The sequence below is a fragment of the Pogona vitticeps genome, chromosome 15, assembly GCF_051106095.1.
Source record: "Pogona vitticeps strain Pit_001003342236 chromosome 15, PviZW2.1, whole genome shotgun sequence".
NCBI lineage: Eukaryota > Metazoa > Chordata > Lepidosauria > Squamata > Agamidae > Pogona > Pogona vitticeps.
This window is the reverse complement of record NC_135797.1, coordinates 13739139-13759959: the sequence shown is the minus strand read 5'-3', so window position 1 is coordinate 13759959 and position 20821 is coordinate 13739139. Positions and strand designations below refer to the sequence as shown.

General features: G+C 51.5%; 2 protein-coding genes and 1 long non-coding RNA gene across 7 annotated transcripts in view; 2 read left to right on the top strand and 1 right to left on the bottom strand.

The window, feature by feature from the left end:
• The window catches only part of SEMA4A (semaphorin 4A), a 39074-nt gene extending 27890 nt beyond the window's left edge, over positions 1-11184 (top strand). For all 5 annotated transcript variants that reach the window (XM_020815249.3, XM_020815247.3, XM_078382124.1 and 2 more), the window contains 8 exons: positions 273-412; positions 728-897; positions 1275-1425; positions 2048-2237; positions 3104-3219; positions 5231-5388; positions 6695-6813; positions 7390-11184. In XM_020815249.3, coding sequence (XP_020670908.3) covers positions 273-412; positions 728-897; positions 1275-1425; positions 2048-2237; positions 3104-3219; positions 5231-5388; positions 6695-6813; positions 7390-8051 — 1706 coding nt within the window. In that variant the 3' untranslated portion in view covers positions 8052-11184. The remainder of the gene's footprint in view (positions 1-272; positions 413-727; positions 898-1274; positions 1426-2047; positions 2238-3103; positions 3220-5230; positions 5389-6694; positions 6814-7389) is intronic.
• On the bottom strand, positions 9767-15081 carry LOC140702800 (uncharacterized). The gene is made up of 2 exons (XR_012082065.2): positions 13622-15081; positions 9767-11694 (listed from the first exon to the last, which is right to left on the bottom strand). It is a non-coding gene; the product is annotated as an uncharacterized LOC140702800 (long non-coding RNA).
• On the top strand, positions 12599-19588 carry LOC144584905 (uncharacterized). The gene is made up of 2 exons (XM_078382129.1): positions 12599-12732; positions 17221-19588. Exon 2 carries the CDS (start codon positions 17355-17357, stop codon positions 17733-17735), a length of 381 nt encoding a protein of 126 aa, XP_078238255.1. The 5' UTR covers positions 12599-12732; positions 17221-17354; the 3' UTR covers positions 17736-19588.
• The last annotated feature ends 1233 nt before the right edge of the window (positions 19589-20821 follow it).

The following is a 20821-nucleotide window of genomic DNA, read 5'->3' as shown; positions in this document are numbered from 1 at the left end:
GAGGGGGAAAGGGAGGGAGGGTCCTTTCCTGGGGGGTGGGCGGGAAAGTAGACTGTCCGGGGTCACTCTGGGCCCAGAGCATCCCTTGACCCCAGGTCCCAGTTGCCTAGGCAACGGATGCAGGTGGTACCCAGGGAAGAAGGGTTTCCCAGGCAACCAAGGTCCTTTTGAAGCCATGCAGGCAGGCTGGGCTAGGAAAGGAAGGACAAAAAGCGGGAATGTCACACCTGACCTCTTTGGTGTGTGTTTTTGTGCGTCTCTCTCTCCTCCAGCGGATGCTGCCTTTGTGGCCTCCTTCAACCTCCCTTCCTCGCTGGACGAGGACAAGGTCTACTTCTTCTTTCAGGAGACGGCCAAGGAGTTTGACTTCTTTGAGAAACTGACCGTCTCCCGAGTGGCTCGGGTGTGCAAGGTGAGAGGTTCCCCCCCTCTGAGCATGGGCAGAGTGCCCATTTCCCTGACACCTCCGTCTCCCAGAACCTGGGAACAGCAGGAGGATGAGGCTGAATTGTAACGCCTGGTCTGGAGCCACAGAGAGTGAGGAAAGACTTCGACAGAGAATTTAAGAGAATTCTAATTGACAGAGAAGGCAACCAGCAAGGCAGAAAACGCCAAAGTAAAACAAAAACAGGGTGTTTGTTTAAAACGAGGGAGTTATCCCCTTCCGGGCGGGTGCTTTGTGAGGGGCCCGAGCCCTGAATGAGGACGCCGTCTTTTGCTTTTCCAGAACGACGTGGGGGGTGACAAGGTTTTGCAAAAGAAATGGACCACCTTTCTGAAAACCCAGCTCTCCTGCACCGAACCGGGCCAGTTCCCCTACACCGTCATCCAGCACGTCTTTGCTCTCCCGCAGCCGGACGGCGGGGCGGTTTTCTATGGCGTCTTTTCTTCCCAGTGGTAAGTGAAGCTGGGGGGAGAATTTGCACCCAGGCCTCGGTGGCTTCCTTGGGCGAAAAAGGGAGCCTGGGCGCCAGAACGTTCGGTTGTGGCCCTGCGCCACTGAGCGGCCCTTGAGACCCTAATCGATTTTTCAAGGCCTGGGAGAGATTCAGAGACTGGTTTTACCCATGCCCCCCCCGTGAGTTTCTGTGGCCGAGCGGGGATTCGAACCCAGTTCTCCTGCATCCTAGTTTAACACTCTCTCACACACACACACCATGCCAGCTCTCCAGGCAAAATCCGTGCGCAAAAGCAATGAATTGTGTGCCTGTGAGCATGCACAGAGTGCCCTTTGAGTCTCGTGATGCAGCGAGCTTGATCCCCCTCCTTTGCAGGCAGGCGGGAAATTTCCGGAGCTCGGCGGTCTGCGCCTTCACGCTCAACGCCATCACGAAAGCCTTTAACGGGAAGTACAAAGAACTGAACAAGGAGTGTTCCCGGTGGATGACGTACAGCGGGCCCACCATGGACCCCCGCCCAGGCAGTGTGAGTGTCGGCGGCGGGCGTCCTTCTTGCGACGTGGGAAAGCAGAACCCAAGCATCCCAATGTATTTGCCATGATTTAATTAACATCCTTTAAAAAATAATAATAATGGGAGCCTGGCGCTCACCATCTCCCCTTCCCTCTGGTGTTCTGCAAGCCAGGTTCCAGCATATTAAACCTTTTATTTATTTATTTAAAACTATTTTTACCCTGCCTTCCTCCCTCACCAGAACCCAAGGCAGCTTACTTCGTTAAAAGACAATATTTAAAAGCTAAGTACAGTAAGTAGAATCAAGAAGAGATCGGAAGCTCTCCAAATAAATTCGAACATTGGAAAATGGATTCAAAACCAGATATAAAACTTTTAAAAACAGGTCCAACACCTGCCCCCCCCCCAAAAAAAGTTGGGTTTGTTTTTTTCAAAAACAGATCTTAGAAAGCAATGGTGCTTCAAGAAAACCAATATTCTAGTTCCCCATCATTTGAAATCATGAAATTCAGTGCCTATTAGAGCTCAACAGAATCGGGCCCTGGTGTAACATGTAATTTGAACCCTGGTGTAATGTGTAATTTGACCTTGGGTGTTCCTTCTCTTTGCGCCCTCTGCCCTGCTCCACCCCACAGTGCTCGGTGGGCCCATCTTCCGACAAAGCCCTCACTTTCATGAAAGACCACTTCCTGATGGACGAGAAGGTGGTCCCGGCCAACAACCAGCCCCTCCTCGTGAAACGCAACGTGAAATACACCCGGATCACGGTCCACCAAACACGGAGCGTCTCGGGGGCACTCTACAATGTGATGTTTATGGGGACAGGTAGGAGAATTTCATTTCATTCCGTGTCCTTGCCGTTTAAAACGTGGACTTCCTCGCTTGCGGGTTTATTCCTATGCATGGGGCTGAAAGGATTACAGTCGTACCTCTGTATCCACGGGTTCAGTATCTGCTATGTTCCCTTACCCTGGATCTGAACATATTAACAACATTAAAAGAAAACCCCCAGAAATATATATATTTCTAAAGATGAAGTGGCCAGAACCGGTCATGAGAGGAAGCCTGAGGCCACACTATGTATAGCGTTCACTAAGAAAATGGTGTTGGGTTTAATCTGCATTTTTCCGCATCCACAGCCTGTCCTGGTCCAGATCTCAGACAAATCACCTGAGGTGACGCAATGTGGGTCGATCCGTCTCTAGATCTGGATCAGGGCAAGAACGGTCTGGGATGTGAGCCCCGAAATGCTGCCTGGCTCACGTTCTTCCGACGATGGGTGTCAGGAGAAGGCTACGGGCGCAATCAGAAAAAGGGGGGAAGAGCTTGTATTTTGGCCCGGCTGTGGTTCAAGCGATTCCCTGGCAATCCTACGATGTCCGGGGAATTACCTTCCAGCCTGTTCAGTTTGGAAACTTTTGGGGAGGGGTGTGTGTGTGTTTGTGGATGGATGGAGCAATTGCTGGATGGAAGGAAGGGTGGCCCGAAGGGAGACCGGCTCCTTTCAAAGCGAGCCTTTCCGGTGCGGTCCTTTCTTGCTGTTTGGTGTCCCCCCCCCCCACCTCGCTTCTGCTGCTGGCGTACCAGAGGTGTCTGTAGCCCCGGAGAGAAACGGAGGGAGAAGACCTTGAGTCTCCCTTTGGACGGCCAGGTCAAGATGTACTTCATCTTGCTCTGTTGCTGTTCCGTAGACAAAGGCTTCCTCCACAAGGCTGTGGTTGCGGGGAGCGGGGCCCACATCATCGAGGAGATCCAGCTTTTTGAGAAGCCAGAAAGCGTCCGGAACCTCCTGCTCTCCCCGGAGAAGGTGCGTAAATCTGCGCCACAGGCGTTTAAACGATAAGGCCGAACTCCTGTTGTCTTGCTCCTTGGGTTCAAGGCTCTCCTGCACAAAACGGGGGGCGGGGGGTTGCATGAGGGGAGACCGAGGACCACTTTGAGCAAGCAAAATCCCAGTTGGAAACTAGCAAGGGGGATATTGCTAGTGAGAAAGCTCTTGAAATGGTTGTAAATCAAAAGCTGAATGCGAGCCAACTGTGTGACGCAGCGGCAAAAAAAGGCCAATGCGATTTTAGGATGCATTCACAGAAGTATAGTCTCCAAATCCCGTGAGGTGCTAGTCCCCCCTCTATTCAGCACTGGTTAGGCCTCGCCTTGAGTATTGTGTCCAGTTCTGGATGCCACACTTCAAGAAGGATGCTGACAAATTGGAACAAGGTCAGAGGAAAGGATGATCAGGGAAATGTGGGCCGCCCTTTGTCGGCTCTGCTTTGATTGGGATGCCTGCCTTGACCCGTGGCAGAAAGATGGCACAATCGCACAATCTGCTAGCGGCTTTTGCGGCTCAAGGGCTGTCGGAAAGTCCAAAGAGTTCATGGCAAGGTTGATTTAGCCAGGAAAGTTATTTTTCTCGGGTCCACCCTCCTCCCTTGCCAAACAGAAATGTGTCGTTTCCAAGGAAAACCGAAGGGGAAAGCGTGTTTGTGTGTGCGCGCGTGGCCCACACCCCTCTTTGTTTGAAGAACTGGGGCGTGAGAGCCAGCGCACCCTCGCCTCGCCTGCGACTTCAACACAACAGCCCAAATGCAACCTTTCTGGCTTTCAAGGAAAACCTTTCCCGGCCAAATTCCATCTTGCCACAAACGTTTAGACTCTTTAAGTTCTCCACCCTGGTCGCAGCCAGACGAAGGGGACGGCCCCGATCCACCAAAGCGAGCAGATTGCATGGTGTTTTTGTGAGTTTTTTTTACTCCCCACCTACTCACTTTTGCATTTTGTCAGGACCACACTGCACCTTTTATTTCAACAGAACAATTCGTCTTGCAAGGCGTCTTGTGTATTTCTTCCAAAAATGGATTGAAAAGACCTTCCTCTAAATAAATCTTGCTACGGAGATCTTTTCCTTTCTTACATTTTTGTTATTTAGGGCATTTTACATCTCCCCATCTTTCGCGGGGGGGGGGGCGTTCCTGCTTCTTTCACATCTTTTCAGAAAACTGATCCCTTTCCTTCCCTCAAACTGGGTGGTGGGACCGAATCATTTTCCTTAATGGGACCTCCCACAGCATCCTCCCAGTTTGGCCCAGTTAGGTGTCAGGGAGCTTCGCCCCCAACCACCATGTGCCCCACAAGTAAAACTCCACAGAAGCTATTTACAAAGCATCCCGCCTCAAACACTGTTTGCAGAAGAAATTAGATGTTTAAAGGAGCAGCGGGTGGTATTGCCGGCAGATTGCCTTCCCCCCCCAACACACTCTCCCCCCCAAAAAACGAACGTCGGCAAAATATTACAGATGGTGCTTCTTTCTAACTGCCCAGCGCTCGCTTCCTAAATTTCACGGCCTATTTCCTTGGCTCTCCGAAAGGTAAATATAGGGAAGTTTGTTCTGCAGGCAGAAAACTAACATGTCCTCAATTCGTGGAGCAGGCGAGGAAACGAAGTGCTTCAAAATCAGAGGCTGTGGGGGTGTCACGATGGACGAGGGGGTCCCGGGAGTGACCCCACTGGAAACTCACTAAGCGGTTTCGAGCCGACCATTGTCTCTCGGCCAAGTCAACCTCGCAGGGAGGGTGTGAGACGAATCGGGGTGAAGGAGAGCGATCTGTTTGGCCTTGAGATTGCAGGAATGGTAGGATGTCCGGGGGAAATAAGATGAAACAAAATTAATGAATAAAGGGATGGATGAAGGGAGGGAGGGATGAAATTACTCGCCATGCAAGAAGCTCCTTGCACAGTGAGCATATCTACATCATCATCATCATCTCCTCCTGGCCTGGCCGGTGCAGAGGATGACAGACCTCTCTCTGTTCGTCCCTAGGGGATCCTGTACGTGGGCTACTCCAAAGGAGTCTTGCAAATCCCCCTCACCAACTGCAGCATCTACACCACCTGCGGCAACTGCATCTTGGCGCGCGATCCGTACTGCGCCTGGGACAGACACCAGTGCCGGGACATCCGACAGGCCTCCGAGAACATGTGAGTGCTTATGTGGGGCGGGGGGCGGGAAGGGGGGGGACCAGCAACGGTGGCGCATCCCCCCCAATGCAGTTGGGGTCCATCTGTTCTGACAAAGGAGAGAGGCAGGTCTTTTGCAAAGCTCGCAGCTCTTAGTGAAGGGGAATGTAAAAAACACTCTGGCTGTGATAATGTGAGGGATCAAATGGCACAGGGCTAAGTTACCGGGGAAAGGGAAAGGGGGGGGGTGCAAATGAACTTGTAACATTGCAACTGTGCAGTCCTTTTATTTTCTCCATTGGATCGATGGTGTGTGCCTTTTTAAACAACCAGCCAGTGTTTTCGTTTGTACTTCAGGCCAGCTTTGCTTTGCAAAGGGTGGGGGGGAAAGTTCTTGTTTTACACAAGAGGTGCGGAAACCTCAGTAAGGAAAAAAAGGAGGGTTTCCTTCTCTTGTTTTTTTGTGCTGGAGGCAAGAAACATCACAGGTGTGGCTTTGGTGGGCCAGGAATGGGCAATACGAGATGAATCCTTCCTTTAAAATTATAATTAAAGTTCGAAAGATATTTAAAGGCATTTAAACTTTTTACAGGAGAGATGTGCTGCTGGAAAGCTCTGTGATAGATGGATTGCTTTTATTTTTATTATTTATGAATTGCATTTCTATGTTGCTCATCTAGTGACTGCTCTGGGTGGTTTGCAGTCACTTAATAATGCAATTCTCCCCCATGTACCTTCTTTTAGCACATGCACACACCCCCAGTGCACTCACAAGAAGAAATTCATTCATTCGTTCATTCATTCATTCATTCATTCATTCATTCATTCATTCATTCATTCATTCATTCATTCATTCATTCGATTTATATACCACCCATCTGGCCCAGGCTCTCTCTGGAAAATTTCCAAAGCAAAATAACAGAATTACAATATCCAGAAACGAAATCAAGAACTTCAGCTGTGCTATAGTATATATATAAAAAGAGTATAACAAAATCAAAACCATTTGAAATGCATTGTAAAAATACCTAGATATTTCAAACCCCACTTCAAGTTGCCAATTTTTTAGAAGGGGAGCCATAAGCAGGCCGTTCCGTGGAGGTCCCCTCTGTCGTCATGGCCCACGGTGACTTTTAAATGGAGCCTCCACACACAGTAGCAGCCTACCTTTGAACGGCAGCCGCTGGAAGCAAACTGCGAAAGGAGGGCTGTCGCCGCCCGGCCCTGTTCGGGAAGGGGCCTGGCCGTCGCCAAAGTAGGGAGCAAAGCGTTCTTGACGTAGGAAAGCAAGCGGATCTCGAGTTCTCCTCTTTTCCTTGTTTCCTAGGAGTAACTGGCTCCAGGACGTGGAGAGTGGGCGGCCGGATCCTGGTTGTCAGCAGGATGGTGTCAAACCCAGGTCCTTCTCGAGAGCAAGGAACAGCTCTGAAGGGAGCACGATCAAAAGTACGGGGACCAGCCTTCGTCCTGGGATTTGATGGAGGGCCAGTTTTTGCTTTGCTTTGCTTTGCTTTGTTGCAAACAGTCTCCTCGGGGCTACATGTTGGTGGAACCGATTTACACTTAAAAATTGAGTTCTCCATCTGCTAAAACCAGAGGAGGATCCAGCTTTGCTGTTGGAAGCACAGCTGTTTTAAGGCATGAAGGGCCTTTTATTATCCAAGTGGATCATAATAACAGAATTCCGCAAGGGGCAAATAGATGGCTTTCCTTTCCTCGGGGGGTGACCCTTCTTGAATCACCGGCTCTTTTTTTTGCAACAGCTCAAGAAGCCCAGCCGCTTTGAAGGAAGGTCTTTCTTGGGGGAGGGAAACAGGCCTTGACAGAATCAAAGAGAGGGAAAGAGGCACAGAGCAGGGAGGCGGGGCTTTCTTTGAAATCAGAGGCAGGGAAGGAACTATTGGTTAGCACTGGATAGATTGAGAGCTTCTCCAGCCCCAGACAGGCCCCTCCCAGCCAAATCCACTAAAGGCAGCCTACGAGGTTGTAAAAAAATCTCCCTTTTTTTGTTCTGTGCTCTAGTTCTGAACCCGCCGCTGAATCCCATAGTGAGGCTCCCTTGCCCTCAGGCCTCGGCCCTGGCCAACTACTCCTGGAACTACACTGACCAAGAGGCGGACGGCGGGCTGGTCATTGAAGATGACAAGACTTTGGTGGTGGTGGTGCAGAGGGACACGGCGGGCACGTACGAGTGCTGGGCCAATGAGAACGGCTACCGGCACCCCGTGGCCCGCTACCTCATCTCCTCCGGCCACCGGGAGGGAGACCTGCAGAGCCCGGCCCTGCTGCTGGAAGAGCAGCGCTCCTACTGGGTCCAGTTTGTCACGGTGACGGTGCTCCTCTCTATGACCTTAGCCGTGGCCGTGGCCCTGGCCTTCTTCTCCTACCACGACAAGCTGAAGGCCAAGAGCAAAGTCCAGGGTTGCAGCCTCCCGGAAGCCCATGGCAAGGGTTCGGGGCAAGAGAAGGTGCCTCTCAACGGCAGCCAGAGCCCACCTCCCCAAGGCCCAGAGGACCCACGCCACGGCCCGTACCAAGAGCTGGCCACGGACAGTGCCGCCAAGGCCTGCTGCATCCGCGTGGAAGGAGACACCAGCGGCATTGATGCCGACAACAACCAGTTGAACTCCAGCCTCGCGAACGGAGAGGAGGGCCAAGGGGCCACCGCCGCGGTGGGAATCTAAGCTGGATTTTGCCAGGAGCGGCCGTTAAACAATAGACGTCCAGCTCGGCCCCCCTGGCCGCCTGACCAGAAAAGCTCTCCCAAGCCCTCACTCGGGAATGGTTCCGAACCACCGCCAGAAAATACAGAGTTTTAACTCTGCTTTCCGTTTCTTTTCCCTTCTTTTCCTGGCCGGGTCTGTACCAGGCCACGTCGGCCGGGGATGGAGACCACGCGGCCCCGTGCAGCCATGCCACCCACGCATCCTTTAGGCCCCCTTCCACCCCACGTCCAGGGCCGAAGGGGAACAACTGAGCCCCTACATTTCTCCTGGCGGGGGCCTCCCTGCGCAGCCCGATCTGTGAATCTCCCCCGTGAAATGTTTACAGAAACCAACCGCCCCCTCCACTCCAGAGTGGTCTGGTTTTTTGAGACCCACGGGGTAGAGAGCACAGATTTGTGAGTGATGCATTACAGGTGTGATCAAGTTTATCGGTTTTTGGCCCAGGGGTTTTCAGGGAGAGATCAGCCGCCTGAAAGGTCTGGGTTCTAAGCCTCCCAGCAGATTGGAAAAAATGAGCCGGGCGGTTGCAAAGAGACGGGTTTGACCGAAAGACAGAGAGAGCCCATTTCAGCCAACGGCGACGCAAGCGGATTTAGCTCCCAGACCACGGGGGAGGGGGGAGAGGTTTGCCCCCAAATTCAGAAAGGCAGGATTCCCCCACCCTCCTCACTAGCTGCCATCGATGCAGGAGGGCAGCCCGTAGTTTAGCAAAAAATACAATAAAATAAACCAGCTGCCTGGCTCGAATAGCCAGCGCTGTGGCTGGTGGTGCCAGGGGACAGAATTTCCACCCTTGTGTGGGTTTGCCTTGAAAAAGCATTTATTCCCACCTCCAAAAGAGGCTGGTTTGCCATGAAAGATCCTCTCCTCTGTCCTGAAAATGCAACCCACCCATGCCAAAAAAAAGGGGCAGCTTGATTCACTGCTTCCTTGGCCGAGTTTCCTCGGCTTTTTCATGAGGCTGATGTGTTTACTACCTTGCATAATTTATAGTGCGTCGCTTTGTCTTTTTCCGGGGAGAAGCGGGCAATTCTCTGAAATGCCTGCGCATGTCCCAAAAACACGCCATGGCCTTGTCCTCCACAGAGCAACCCCCCCACCGAGAATTTCCAGCCTGCGGAACCTCCTGCCAAGCAAAACAGATGCCCTCGGGCTCTTAAGGAGCCTCTGCTTCTAATTGCAAAGCGGGTGCCTTGGCGGTTTCTGCTCTCAGAAAAGTCTTGGGGAAAGCTCCAGGTTGCGAGTTCCAGAATTCCCAGCCACACGTAGCTTAGCCGGGAGTTTCCGGGAGTTTGTAAGCCAAGACAAGGAACTTTCTGAAGCTTTGGGCGTTCAGGGTGAGGGCAACCGTGATGTGCTGTGGTTTTCATATTGCACGCATTGCGGGGATGTTTTTTCTCATGCATTCGCCCCTGACATCGCCCTTTTGGGACAGGCCATAAAAATCATTCCTTTTTCTTTTCTTTTTTTGCTTCCTTCGCCAATGTCAGGGAAAAGCTGTGAATCCTTTCCTCCTGATTCCAAACATGTGCCTCCAGGTCCCTTCCCGCCCGTGCGCCGTGGCTGGCACCTAGCGATCAAACTGAGCATCACAACCCTTTGCCACTTGGGCCTCAGGTGCAAATCTAGTTACAGTTAGGTCCTGTTGCTGGTTATTTTTTTTTTTAAAAAAAAAACATCTCCCTGTTTTATATCGGTTTAAAGAAAGCGTTCTTTGATCTGGAAGGTTTCAAAGCCCGGAAACCTGGCGAGGGCACGATCGCTCCGGACCCTGCCCCGTAGGGGAACTCACCGTCCCCCGTCTCCCCCGAAGGCTGCTACATGTGCCCACTTTCCGGAAACCTTGTGTCTACCCGTATTTGTCTGAACAGATGTGAGCTGGGTCGATTTGCGTGTAACCTGCATGGAGTCTATGGTGTTGATCTTTCACTGTCTTGGGCATGTTCTTTAGATGCCCCAGACCTGCGCTCAGAAACGAAATGGGCCCGGAGGAAGGTCTGGGGTCCGTGTTTTGGGACAAAGAAAGCGCAGCGCCAGCTATGATCTGCACGCCCCTTGTGTGTCTGGATGTGCATGCGTGTGTTTGTAAGAGTGGACCTGTCTTTAAATGTACTGTGTGCCTGATGCCTCTCCCAAAACCGGCGGGGGGGGGGAAGGAAGGCAGGAACCCCACCGAAGGCTTGGTTTTGCAGGCTCATGAAATTCTCACAGTGCCCGATGGGAACCTCCTGCTAATTAAGCAAAAGCCACAAAATGAAAAAGGGCAGGATTCCACGTCCTTTCCGTTTCCCTTAAAGAAAGAAATCTAAAGGAAATGTCATTTAGATCTTGATCAAAAGTTTTGCCAAGTTCATGTTGGTATGTTTTCAACATCATTTCTAATTGAAAAGAAGTTTCTCCCTTCCTCACTGTTCCGGTCGATGCTTCTTTCCCCCAAAAATCTTATTTTTGCCCCAAGGTAGGCATCCCAAAATGTGGAAGGAGAAAAATATGGAGTGGATTTTAAAGCCTGCTTCCTCGTGCCTTTAAGCCCGCCACCTCCTCACCTGCAGCAAAAGTGCTTTTCACCAAGCGGGTTGGAAAAGACGCCTGCCCCGCCTGACGACCCTCCTGCACGAGGGACGGGACGACATCTTGTCTAATTTGAAACCAACCTCCAAGTAAACTGGGGAGGGGGGGGAAGTTCAGCACCTTGTTACTTTGTGGGGCGTATGCACACAACACTCTGGTTCCACTGCTGCTTTTGCCTAAATAGTTTTGGCAGGTTCTCCAGCCGTTCAAAAACCTGCAATGCCTGTTTGACCGGAGGTGAAAGCAGGGGTGTGTGTGTGTTCATACTATAAAAAACGGGGTGACCTTCCTTTTTTACCCCCTCAAACAGCTTGTGGCTTAGACGATCCTTCACTTCTATCCTGATTCATTTGATCGGCCACTTTGTTTGAATTAAGAACCTGTCAACCAATGGATTGTTTTGATCCTTGACTGCTTTGTTGTGTTGTTTATAACAAGATGATTCCCCCCTCTCCCAAAGGTGTAAATCTTCCTTGTGTTTATATGTCCTATTTTTTATTAAAATGTGTGATGTACTGTGTTGGTGGCATTAATGCACAATCATTGAATCTAAGTTTACACGAATTGGACACCACTCCGGATTAAAGGTGACCAGCCAGTCCGTGCGACTCTGTAAACCCCTTTGATTCAATAGGCCTACTCTGGTTGGCCCGACGGTTCACGACACACTGTCGCTTCTACAGCAGCTTTTGAACCATCAAGAGGTGGACCATGGAAACGTTACTTTAAAAAAAAAAAAGAAAAGAAACATGCAGCTCTTAAAATTTCCTTCCCAGGCTGGGTTTCAAGATTTTAGCATCCTCCTCCATAAAACCTCTCATGCTTGAGAGCGGCTTTGGCAGTTAGATGGTTGGTATAAAAAATAAATACAGTAAATGAAATCAATTCATTAAACGATGCTATCTCTCCCCTCTACACTTGCTACTTAATTAAAGAGAATACGAGCAGGAGGGCTGTTGGACATAAGGTGTATGGGGGAAAAGTTTATTTTCCTCATCCCATCTCGGGTACATTCCGTTCTTCCAGATGCCTGTGGGGGGGAAAAAAGGAGTAACGGCCCACACACAAAAAAAAATACTTAAACAAAAGCCTTGTTATTCTCCGTATCTGAGGCCTTGGTTGCCTCTGAATACAGTATCTATATTGATTTTGTGTGCCATTTTGAACGCTCCGTGTCAGGTGTGACCAAACCCCCTCTTGTCAACACACGCACACACCCTGTTCCCCTTTGAAATGTATTTATTGACTTTTTAATTCATCGCCACCTGCCTTTCCTCCCAAGAGGACTTAGTCCTTGCGTTTAAGCTCTCTTTCCTCCTCCGCGGTTCATCTCGAAGAAGTTTATGTTAACATTCCTTTTTTAAAATTTATTTGTTTAAAAGGCTTCTACCCCTGTCTTTGCTCCTGAAAAGGAGCCCAGGCGGATCGTGATACACAGCAGAAGGACAGGGGGAAACAGCTTCAAGTTCCCCAGAGAGTCCACCCCCCTTTTCTCCTCAACTGGCACTTAAGGTCTCAATAATTCCCTCTGTTGGAAAATTGAAATGTGGCATTGCTTCCAGGTTGTGGGCAGGTCAAGAGCACCCTAAACACACCACTGGCTTCAACAAAGCCTCCTCTGGAGTCAAAAGCAGACATCCTGCCTTGCGGCTGTGCCTATTTTTGCTTTTTTTTTTTCTTGGACTACAAGTCCCAGGATTCCTGGGAGTGACAGTCCAAAATCCTGGGAGTGATAATCCAAAATCCTGGGAATCCTGGGAGTTGTAGTCCAAAAGCCGCGTCCGCTCAGTCCCCAAAGGGTTAATCCACCCTCTCCGGAAACCGCCGGGCGGCGTTCCCTTTCCCGCCGGAAGCGCCGCTCTACTTCCGCCCCGCAACTCCTATCCTCCCCTCTCTCCCTCTTCACTTCCCGCCCCTCGCCTTCGCCCGCCATCTTTGTCCCTGGCCTCCGCGCAGGCGCAGCCTAGCTGGGCGAGGCCGCCGCGAGGCCCGCGCTTCCCGCCCCCAAGATGGCGGCGCCAGGAGTCCCCGGAGGCGCCGAAGGAGCCGCCGCAACGGCCGCGCTGAGGTAAATAAAATACAAACACAAAAAAGGAGGCCGAGGCTCTTCCTTTTCGGTGCTTTCTCCTCCCCCCCCGTGCTCGCCTCGGGCGGCTTCTCCGGGGAGGGGGCGGCAGGACGAGGCCTCGAAGGAAGGAAGGAAGGAAAGAAGGAAGGCGGGCAAAGGACGCCCCAACCGCCCTCCTGAGGTGACCCTCCCCCCCCGGACTGGTTGATTGACAGGCGGTGTGGGGGGAGGGGAGGGGAGTGTGGGGCTCATGAGCACCCCCTTTCCCTTCCTCTCCCCACTCAGGTTCCCCCCCTTATTGTGACTGATTGATTGACAGGCGGGTGGGGGAGGGGGTCACGAGGACGCCCCCCCCTCCTCAGGTGCCCCCCTCCTTGATTGATTGATTGTGATTGATTGACAGGGGAGGGGGCGGGGAGGGCCCTAACCCCTTTCCTACCCCCCCCAAATAAAATCAGGTAAAGGTCCCCCTTCTCGCTGGCGTCTCCTTCCACGTGGATGCAGCAGGCCTTGGCGGCCCCGTCCGTGGCCGGCTCTTGGTACGGGTCGTGGCGCTGGTCCTCCGGGCCTTGGGGAGGTGGGCTGTGGCTGCCGTTGAGAGGCACCTTCTCTTGCCCCGAACCCTGTTTCGAGATGATGCCCTTCCTGTCTACCTTTAAAGACCTGTAGGCCAGTGGTTCCCACCCATGGGGGGTCCCCCAGATATTCTTGGGACGGAACCCCCCCAAAGTCTCTGCCCCTAGCTGGGCTGGCCAGGATTCCTGGGCGTCGAGTCTGAGAACAACTGGGGACCCAAGGCTGGGAACCACCGGTATGGGATGATGCCTCCTCCGTCCATCACATGCAGCCTGAGATCACGGATGAAGGCGCACAGGTTAAGCGGGTTCACCTTTCACAGAACATGTAGCACAACACAATCGGTGGGCGGAAACGCCTCCTCATGCATGTCGCCTTCTCTCACCAGCTTTTCAGAGTTCTTCCTGCAAAGACACAACCTTCCTGGAAAAAAAAGGAAGGGGGAAAAAGGGAGACTAGATTACACATCATGGTCACCAGCACATGCCTGTAGACAGTCTGAATCCAGCCAGCCCCCTCAGACACGGGACTACCTGGCCCAGTTGTGGCGGCTGGGTACGTTCAGGCCCTGGGACAAACCGGGAGCCCTCTTTGGGACGGTCTGGAGGGCTGTCGTGTGGCAAAGGGAGCAAGCTGGACTCCGGCTGCTCAAGGGGGCAGGATCTGGACCAGGGGATTCAGAATACAAGGGGGGAAGCCTTCTCCCCCCCCCCCAGCCTTTGAGGCGCTTAACAGCAGGCATGACTCTTTTGGCACATGGCTTGAGGGCGTGGGTCTGAGGTTTTGAAATGGGGACTGAATGGCAGCCACCTGTAGTAGCTGTTACTTGGGATTCCCCATCCACGGTGCAACTCTATGGTCCCAGTTTTCCTGCACTGGGAGGGGAGTCAGACTAGATGGCCTTGTTTAAAAAAAAAACCAATGTTCTATGATTTAATAGCATAGGGCGGCCCCTCTCTAATTTATGAAAGAAGAAAAACATTTCTCTCTGTCTCTGTACCTTCTGTGATTTATACAACACTTTTTATTTACCATCAAGAGACACAATTTTACTGATGTTCTCTGATCCTTTCTGACGGTTTAGATGAGCTTTAATTTTTTTTGTGTGTGTGCTGCTTTGGGTATTCTGTTATTGAAAACAAAGAAACACAACTTGAAAAAAAACAAATTTGTTTCCCTTGAGAGGTGTGCTTTAAAAAAAAAAAACCAAGGACAAGTTTTATAGCAATCTGCAACTCTGTTGGGACGTGATTCTTTGGCCAATGAAGCCGAGGCTTTTGTGCCTGACAGCAGAGGGGAGGAAGAAAGCACCAGGAGGCTGGAACATGTCCAGTGCGGGACAGAGGAGGGCCTGACTCTTTCTCTTCAGCCCTGCTCTCCAGAAGGACAGCCGTCGGTCAAACAAGCCAGAAGGGCAGGACGGAGGGGGTCTAATTTTAATTCTGAACTCAGCTCGGCAGACCCAAAAGGAATTTGGGATAGCTAGCTGAGCAGTTTTAAGGTGGTCGTTCCCCCCCACACCACCCCACCCCAACTTGACAACAAGAAAAAAAAAATCCTGGTACTTCTAGCCATTCAATCTCTTCAGTCAGGGACATTCCCACAGCCCAGTTTGCAAGGAGAGGGAATCCGGCTCCTCCCATCCTTTGCAAACCTAAAGATTTGCCAAGGATAAATACGGCTGCACTGAAATCACCAGCCAAGGTGATTAGAATTCAGAAGCAAGTTCTCACTTGTAGAGAAACACAATCAAGGACCTCACCGATCAAAATGGCACAAAGCTGACGGGCAAGTAGCAGAAAACAGCCCCTTTCAGAGCAACACAGGGCTGTGACCCTGGCATGGAGCTGTGTGGAAACGGTGGAAAGCATGGGTTTCTCTACCCTGCCTGCTTGCTCTACACCCACGTGGTGCCATTCCCTGGCAAACAGGAAGAAAAGGACAGAAACCACGGGATGTCACAACACGGCCCAGTGAGGCCACGAGAAGCCAGCACCCAAATTTCCTGGGTGGCTTTTAGGATTTGTACCCTTAGGGAAGGGCTGGGTTTTCCTCCGACTAAATCCATTCTCAGGACAATGTGGCTCTGACAGGAAGCAACCGCAGGCCTTGGTCCACCACCTTCCTGCCCCCCCCCCCCCCCCGTAGCCAAGCAAGCAACTGTCGGAACGGGAGCTTTGCTCCGCACGCGGCACGCGGCCCGGCAATTCCGCCTCTTCGGCTTCGCTCCAAGCGGACAGAGCCTATGAACCCACCACGCTTCCTGCAAACCTTCTGCTGTGGAAGGTCCGAGGCTCAGAGGCTTCCTCAAAAATACACAAGGAATGGTGGGATGGGCTGCGATACACCGCTCATGGATCACGTTATTCTTATTGGAGGGAGAGAGGAAGGAAGGAAGGAAGGAAGGAAGGAAGGAAGGAAGGAAGGAAGGAAGGAAGGAAGGAAGGAAGGAAGGAAGGAAGGAAGGAAGGAAGGAAGGAAGGAAGGAAGGAAAGAGAGTGGTGGAAGGAAGGAAGGATAGTATTCCTAATGGTTCCACGTAATTCCACCTGTCTTCTAATGAGCCATAAGGGGCATCAATGGCTCATTCAGGTTTTTAAAAGGTCCTGCCTTCACCTTCTCCTGCAGGCCACAAACCTGGCTGGACAAGACTTGTGAGGATGATGGCCAAGGCCAAGACCGCGCTCTTTCTCCTCAGGGGGCCCTGCCGGACTCTGCCTCCAGGTTCAAAGGAGGACGTTAATGGACAGCCAAACGAGCGAACTTTCCCTGAGCCCAAGCCAGGGAGAGGCTCTTCCACCTCATGGCTCCAGGAGAGGCCGGACGATCCCCCTTTTGTCTTGCCCTCTCCCCCACCCCCACCCCTCAAAAAAAGCCCCTCCTTAGGGAATTCTTCCCCTTCTGGCTCTCCTTCGGCCTGGCACCCCCCCAACCCCACCTGGGAGACCCCCCTCCCGTCCCACACCCCAAAAGCCCCCTCTCCCCCACCTAAAACCCAGCAGCCCCTCGCCCAAGAAGACACGTCGCCGCCCCCAATTCCCACCCACCCCTTTAAAAAAAAAGTCACAACCCCCATTTCTGATCCCTTTCCAGGAATCCACGTGTGGATCAGGAGGGAGCCCTTCGGTTTTAAAGGCACTCCCCCAGCTCCAAATTCTCCATCAGACACTCAGGAGGAGAAACACCCCCCCCAAATCCTTTTATTCTTTTTGGCCTTAGATACTCCCCCCCCCCCGAAGGTCCCCTCCCAATGCTTTGAGGGGGGGGGTCTTCCTGAGGCTTTTAGGAGGCTTCGTCCTGCCACAGAATGACCCCAAATAAACCCACGGGCATTTTTTTGGAGGGGGGTCGGAGGAGGTGTCTCGGCCTTGCCCTGGCCGGGGGGGGGACTTCCTCATTAATTGAGAAGCCCACCCTAAAAAGGGGGGACCTTTACCTGATTTTTTTTGGGGGGGTAGGAAAGGGGTTAGGGCCCTCCCCGCCCCCTCCCCTGTCAATCAATCACAATCAATCAATCAAGGAGGGGGGCACCTGAGGAGGGGGGGCGTCCTCGTGACCCCCTCCCCCACCCGCCTGTCAATCAATCAGTCACAATAAGGGGGGGCACCTGAGTGGGGAGAGGAAGGGAAAGGGGGTGCTCATGACCCCCCACTCCCCTCCCCTCCCCCCACGGCCTGTCAATCAACCAGTCCGGGGGGGGAGGGTCACCTCAGGAGGGCGGTTGGGGCGTCCTTTGCCCGCCTTCCTTCCTTCCTTCCTTCCTTCGAGGCCTCGTCCTGCCGCCCCCTCCCCGGAGAAGCCGCCCGAGGCCCGACGGTTCTCCAGCCCCAGACAGGCCCCTCCCAGCCAAATCCACTAAAGGCAGCCTACGAGGTTGTAAAAAAATCTCCCCTTTTTTGTTCTGTGCTCTAGTTCTGAACCCGCACCGGAATCCCATTGTGAGGCTCCCTTGCCCTCAGGACTCGGCCCTGGCCAACTACTCCTGGAACTACACCGACCAAGAGGCGGACGGCAGGCTGGTCATTGAAGACGACAAGACCTTGGTGATGGTGGTGCAGAGGGACATGGCGGGCACGGTGCTCCTCTCTATGATCTTAACCGCGGTCGTGACCGAGGTCTACTTGTCCTACCGCGACAAGCTGAAGGCCAAGAGCAAAGTCCAACGTTGCAGCCGCCCCAAAGCCCGGGGCAAGCGTTCGGGGCAAGGCAAGGTGCGTCTCAACGGTAGCCAGAGCCTACCTCCCCAAGGCCCAGAGGACCCACGCCACGGCCTGTACCAAGAACTGGCCATGGACGGTGCCGCCAAGGCCTGCTGCATCCGCGTGGAAGGAGACGGCAGCAACATTGATGCCGACAACAACCGGTTGAACCCCAGCTTCGCGAACGGAGAGGAGGTCCAAGGGGCCACCGCCGCGGTGGGAATCTAAGCCGGATTTTGCCAGGAGCGGCCGTTAACAAGAGACGTCCATGTCGGCCCCCCTGGCCGCCTGACTAGAAAACCTATCTGACACCCCTTTTTAAGCACTGGAATGTTATAAATAAGAATGGAACTTTTAAACGTTGACAAATGTACACAAACACACACGGAAAGAGAACTCTGAAGGTTGTGTTTTTCAAAGGAATGAATAATTGCATGACTCATAACTTCTCCGCAGCCGGGCGGCCAGGATTGTGAGCATCACTCCAGTCACAGAAGGACATAATTGACTCTCCTGGGCCATTAAAGGCTGCCTTGCCCCCAAAATACACATAAGTCCTTTCTAGTTCATCTGTAAGGAAACCGAAACTTTTCTTTCTTTTTTTCTCGTTCAAATGTCTCCGAGTGAGTTATTGAGGCAGGAAGTGCCGGTTGATGAGAAAAAGGGGTGGCCTAATCTGGGGAGGGGGGACTTGAAGCTATTCTGCACGGTGAATGCGCGCACTTCTGTTGAATAGCTTAGAAGAATTTAACCAGAAATTCAAAACTCTGCAAGACAGAGGACCTAGATTTAGTTCACCATGCCTTTATTTGGGGAGGGGGGCGCTCTGGGACCTGGTGGTTTGCCTGAGGCCACACCAGGCTGGCTCATTTCTGATGGAGAGAGAAACTCTCATATTCCAGCTGGCTTTGTGCGTGGGGAGGTTATCTTTTTTTTGAATGAAACTCCCAGGCCGGTTGAGGGTTTCTAGTAAGGGGGTGGGGTGGAATGACATTTACAAGGCTATCCTATCAAATAGCATTACAGGATTCGCCAAAATGCTGTTTGCCACTTTATCTGGGACCGAGTAGAAGCCGCATGCAATTCCCCCGTCTTTGTTTTGGCTAGGACACAATCTCTCTCTCCGGTGGAACTCTGGAATTATTTTGTCACGAGATTTCTTGCATGCACCCCCTCGCTTTCCTCCTGCTGTAAAGACTCGGCCGTTTGTGTGTTTCTGCCCGGCTGATAAGTGAAAGAAATGAAAAGCAACGGAAGGACAGGAAAAACGAGGCCAGCCCCACAAGTGGAAAAATAAAACAGGCCGGGAAGGGCCACACTCCGGAGGAAGTGGCTGGCGATGGATAAACAGCCCGTCCGGAACAATTCCGTCGGTCTTAAAAGGTGCCACATGATTCTTGCGCTGTTTTGCTGTGAACCCTTTGGAATTTTTTTAAAAAAAACATGTTGCTCTATTGCCTGGTGCCGATATTTCAGAAGCAAATCTGAAAGAGGATTTTGGGAGAGAAACAGATGCTACAGAGAGCCCGAGATGAGGGCTGGAAGCGTGTCCGTGTTGGAGAGACATGATTCAGGCAGAGTGTCGTGCTTGAGGTGTCAGACTCCCAAGATAGCCCGTGTTTAAGACCTGAAGGACTGGCACAAATGAAAGCTAGTCTAATCTGCGAGGAGAGCTTGACCTGTGCACTCAGATGCTTTACAACAGTTAAGGAATTCCATCTTCCAATGATGGGTTATCTCATCTATTTCTGCCTTCATGTCTCCCTGATGGGCTGGTTTCTCCACTCTTTTCTTCTTTGGTGGACTAAAGGCTGTACCTTGTGGGCTGTGGTGCTTCCGACTAAAGAGAACACTTGACCCCCTGCCATAGAAAGCTAGCATCTCAGGGCTTCACTTCTATCCTGATTCATTTGATCGGCCACTTTGTTTGAATTAAGAACCTGTCAACCAATGGATTGTTTTGATCCTTGACTGCTTTGTTGTGTTGTTTATAACAAGATGATTCCCCCCCTCTCCCAAAGGTGTAAATCTTCCTTGTGTTTATATGTCCTATTTTTTATTAAAATGTGTGATGTACTGTGTTGGTGGCATTAATGCACGATCATTGAATCTAAGTTTACACGGATTGGACACCACTCCGGATTAAAGGTGACCAGCCAGTCCGTGCGACTCTGTAAACCCCTTTGATTCAATAGGCCTACTCTAGTTGGGCCCGATGGTTCACGACACACGGTCGCTTCTACAGCAGCTTTTGAACCATCAAGAGGTGGATCATGGAAACGTTACTTTAAAAAAAGAAAAAGCATACAGCTCTTAAAATGTCCTTGCTGGACTGCGTTTCAAGATTTTAGCATCCTCTTCCATAAAACCTCTCATGCTTGAGAGCGGCTTTGGCAGTTAGATGGGTGGTATAAAAAATAAATACAGTAAATGAAATCAATTCATTAAACGATGCTATCTCTCCCCTCTGCACTTGCTACTTAATTAAAGAGAATACGAGCAGGAGGGCTGTTGGACATAAGGTGTATGGGGGAAAAGTTTATTTTTCTCATCCCATCTCGGGTACATTCCGTTCTTCCAGATGCCTGTGGGGGGAAAAAAAGGAGTAACGGCCCACATAAAAAAAATACTTAAACAAAAGCCACAGGGCTCCTTGTTATTCTCCGTATCTGAGGCCTTGGTTGCCTCTGAATACAGTATCTATATTGATTTTGTGTGCCATTTTGAACGCTCCGTGTCAGGTGTGACCAAACCCCCTCTTGTCAACACACACACACACCCTGTTCCCCTTTGAAATGTATTTATTGACTTTTTAATTCATCGCCACCTGCCTTTCCTCCCAAGAGGACTTAGTCCTTGCGTTTAAGCTCTCTTTCCTCCTCCGCGGTTCATCTCGAAGAAGTTTATGTTAACATTCCTTTTTTAAAATTTATTTGTTTAAAAGGCTTCTACCCCTGTCTTTGCTCCTGAAAAGGAGCCCAGGCGGATCGTGATACACAGCAGAAGGACAGGGGGAAACAGCTTCAAGTTCCCCAGAGAGTCCACCCCCCTTTTCTCCTCAACTGGCACTTAAGGTCTCAATAATTCCCTCTGTTGGAAAATTGAAATGTGGCATTGCTTCCAGGTTGTGGGCAGGTCAAGAGCACCCTAAACACACCACTGGCTTCAACAAAGCCTCCTCTGGAGTCAAAAGCAGACATCCTGCCTTGCGGCTGTGCCTATTTTTGCTTTTTTTTTTCTTGGACTACAAGTCCCAGGATTCCTGGGAGTGACACTCCAAAATCCTGGGCGTGATAATCCAAAATCCTGGGAAT

What these genes read in the sequence shown, in the direction of transcription:
- LOC144584905 (XM_078382129.1), top strand. Translation starts at nt 17,355, where the DNA reads ATGGTGGTGCAGAGGGACATGGCGGGCACGGTGCTCCTCTCTATGATC.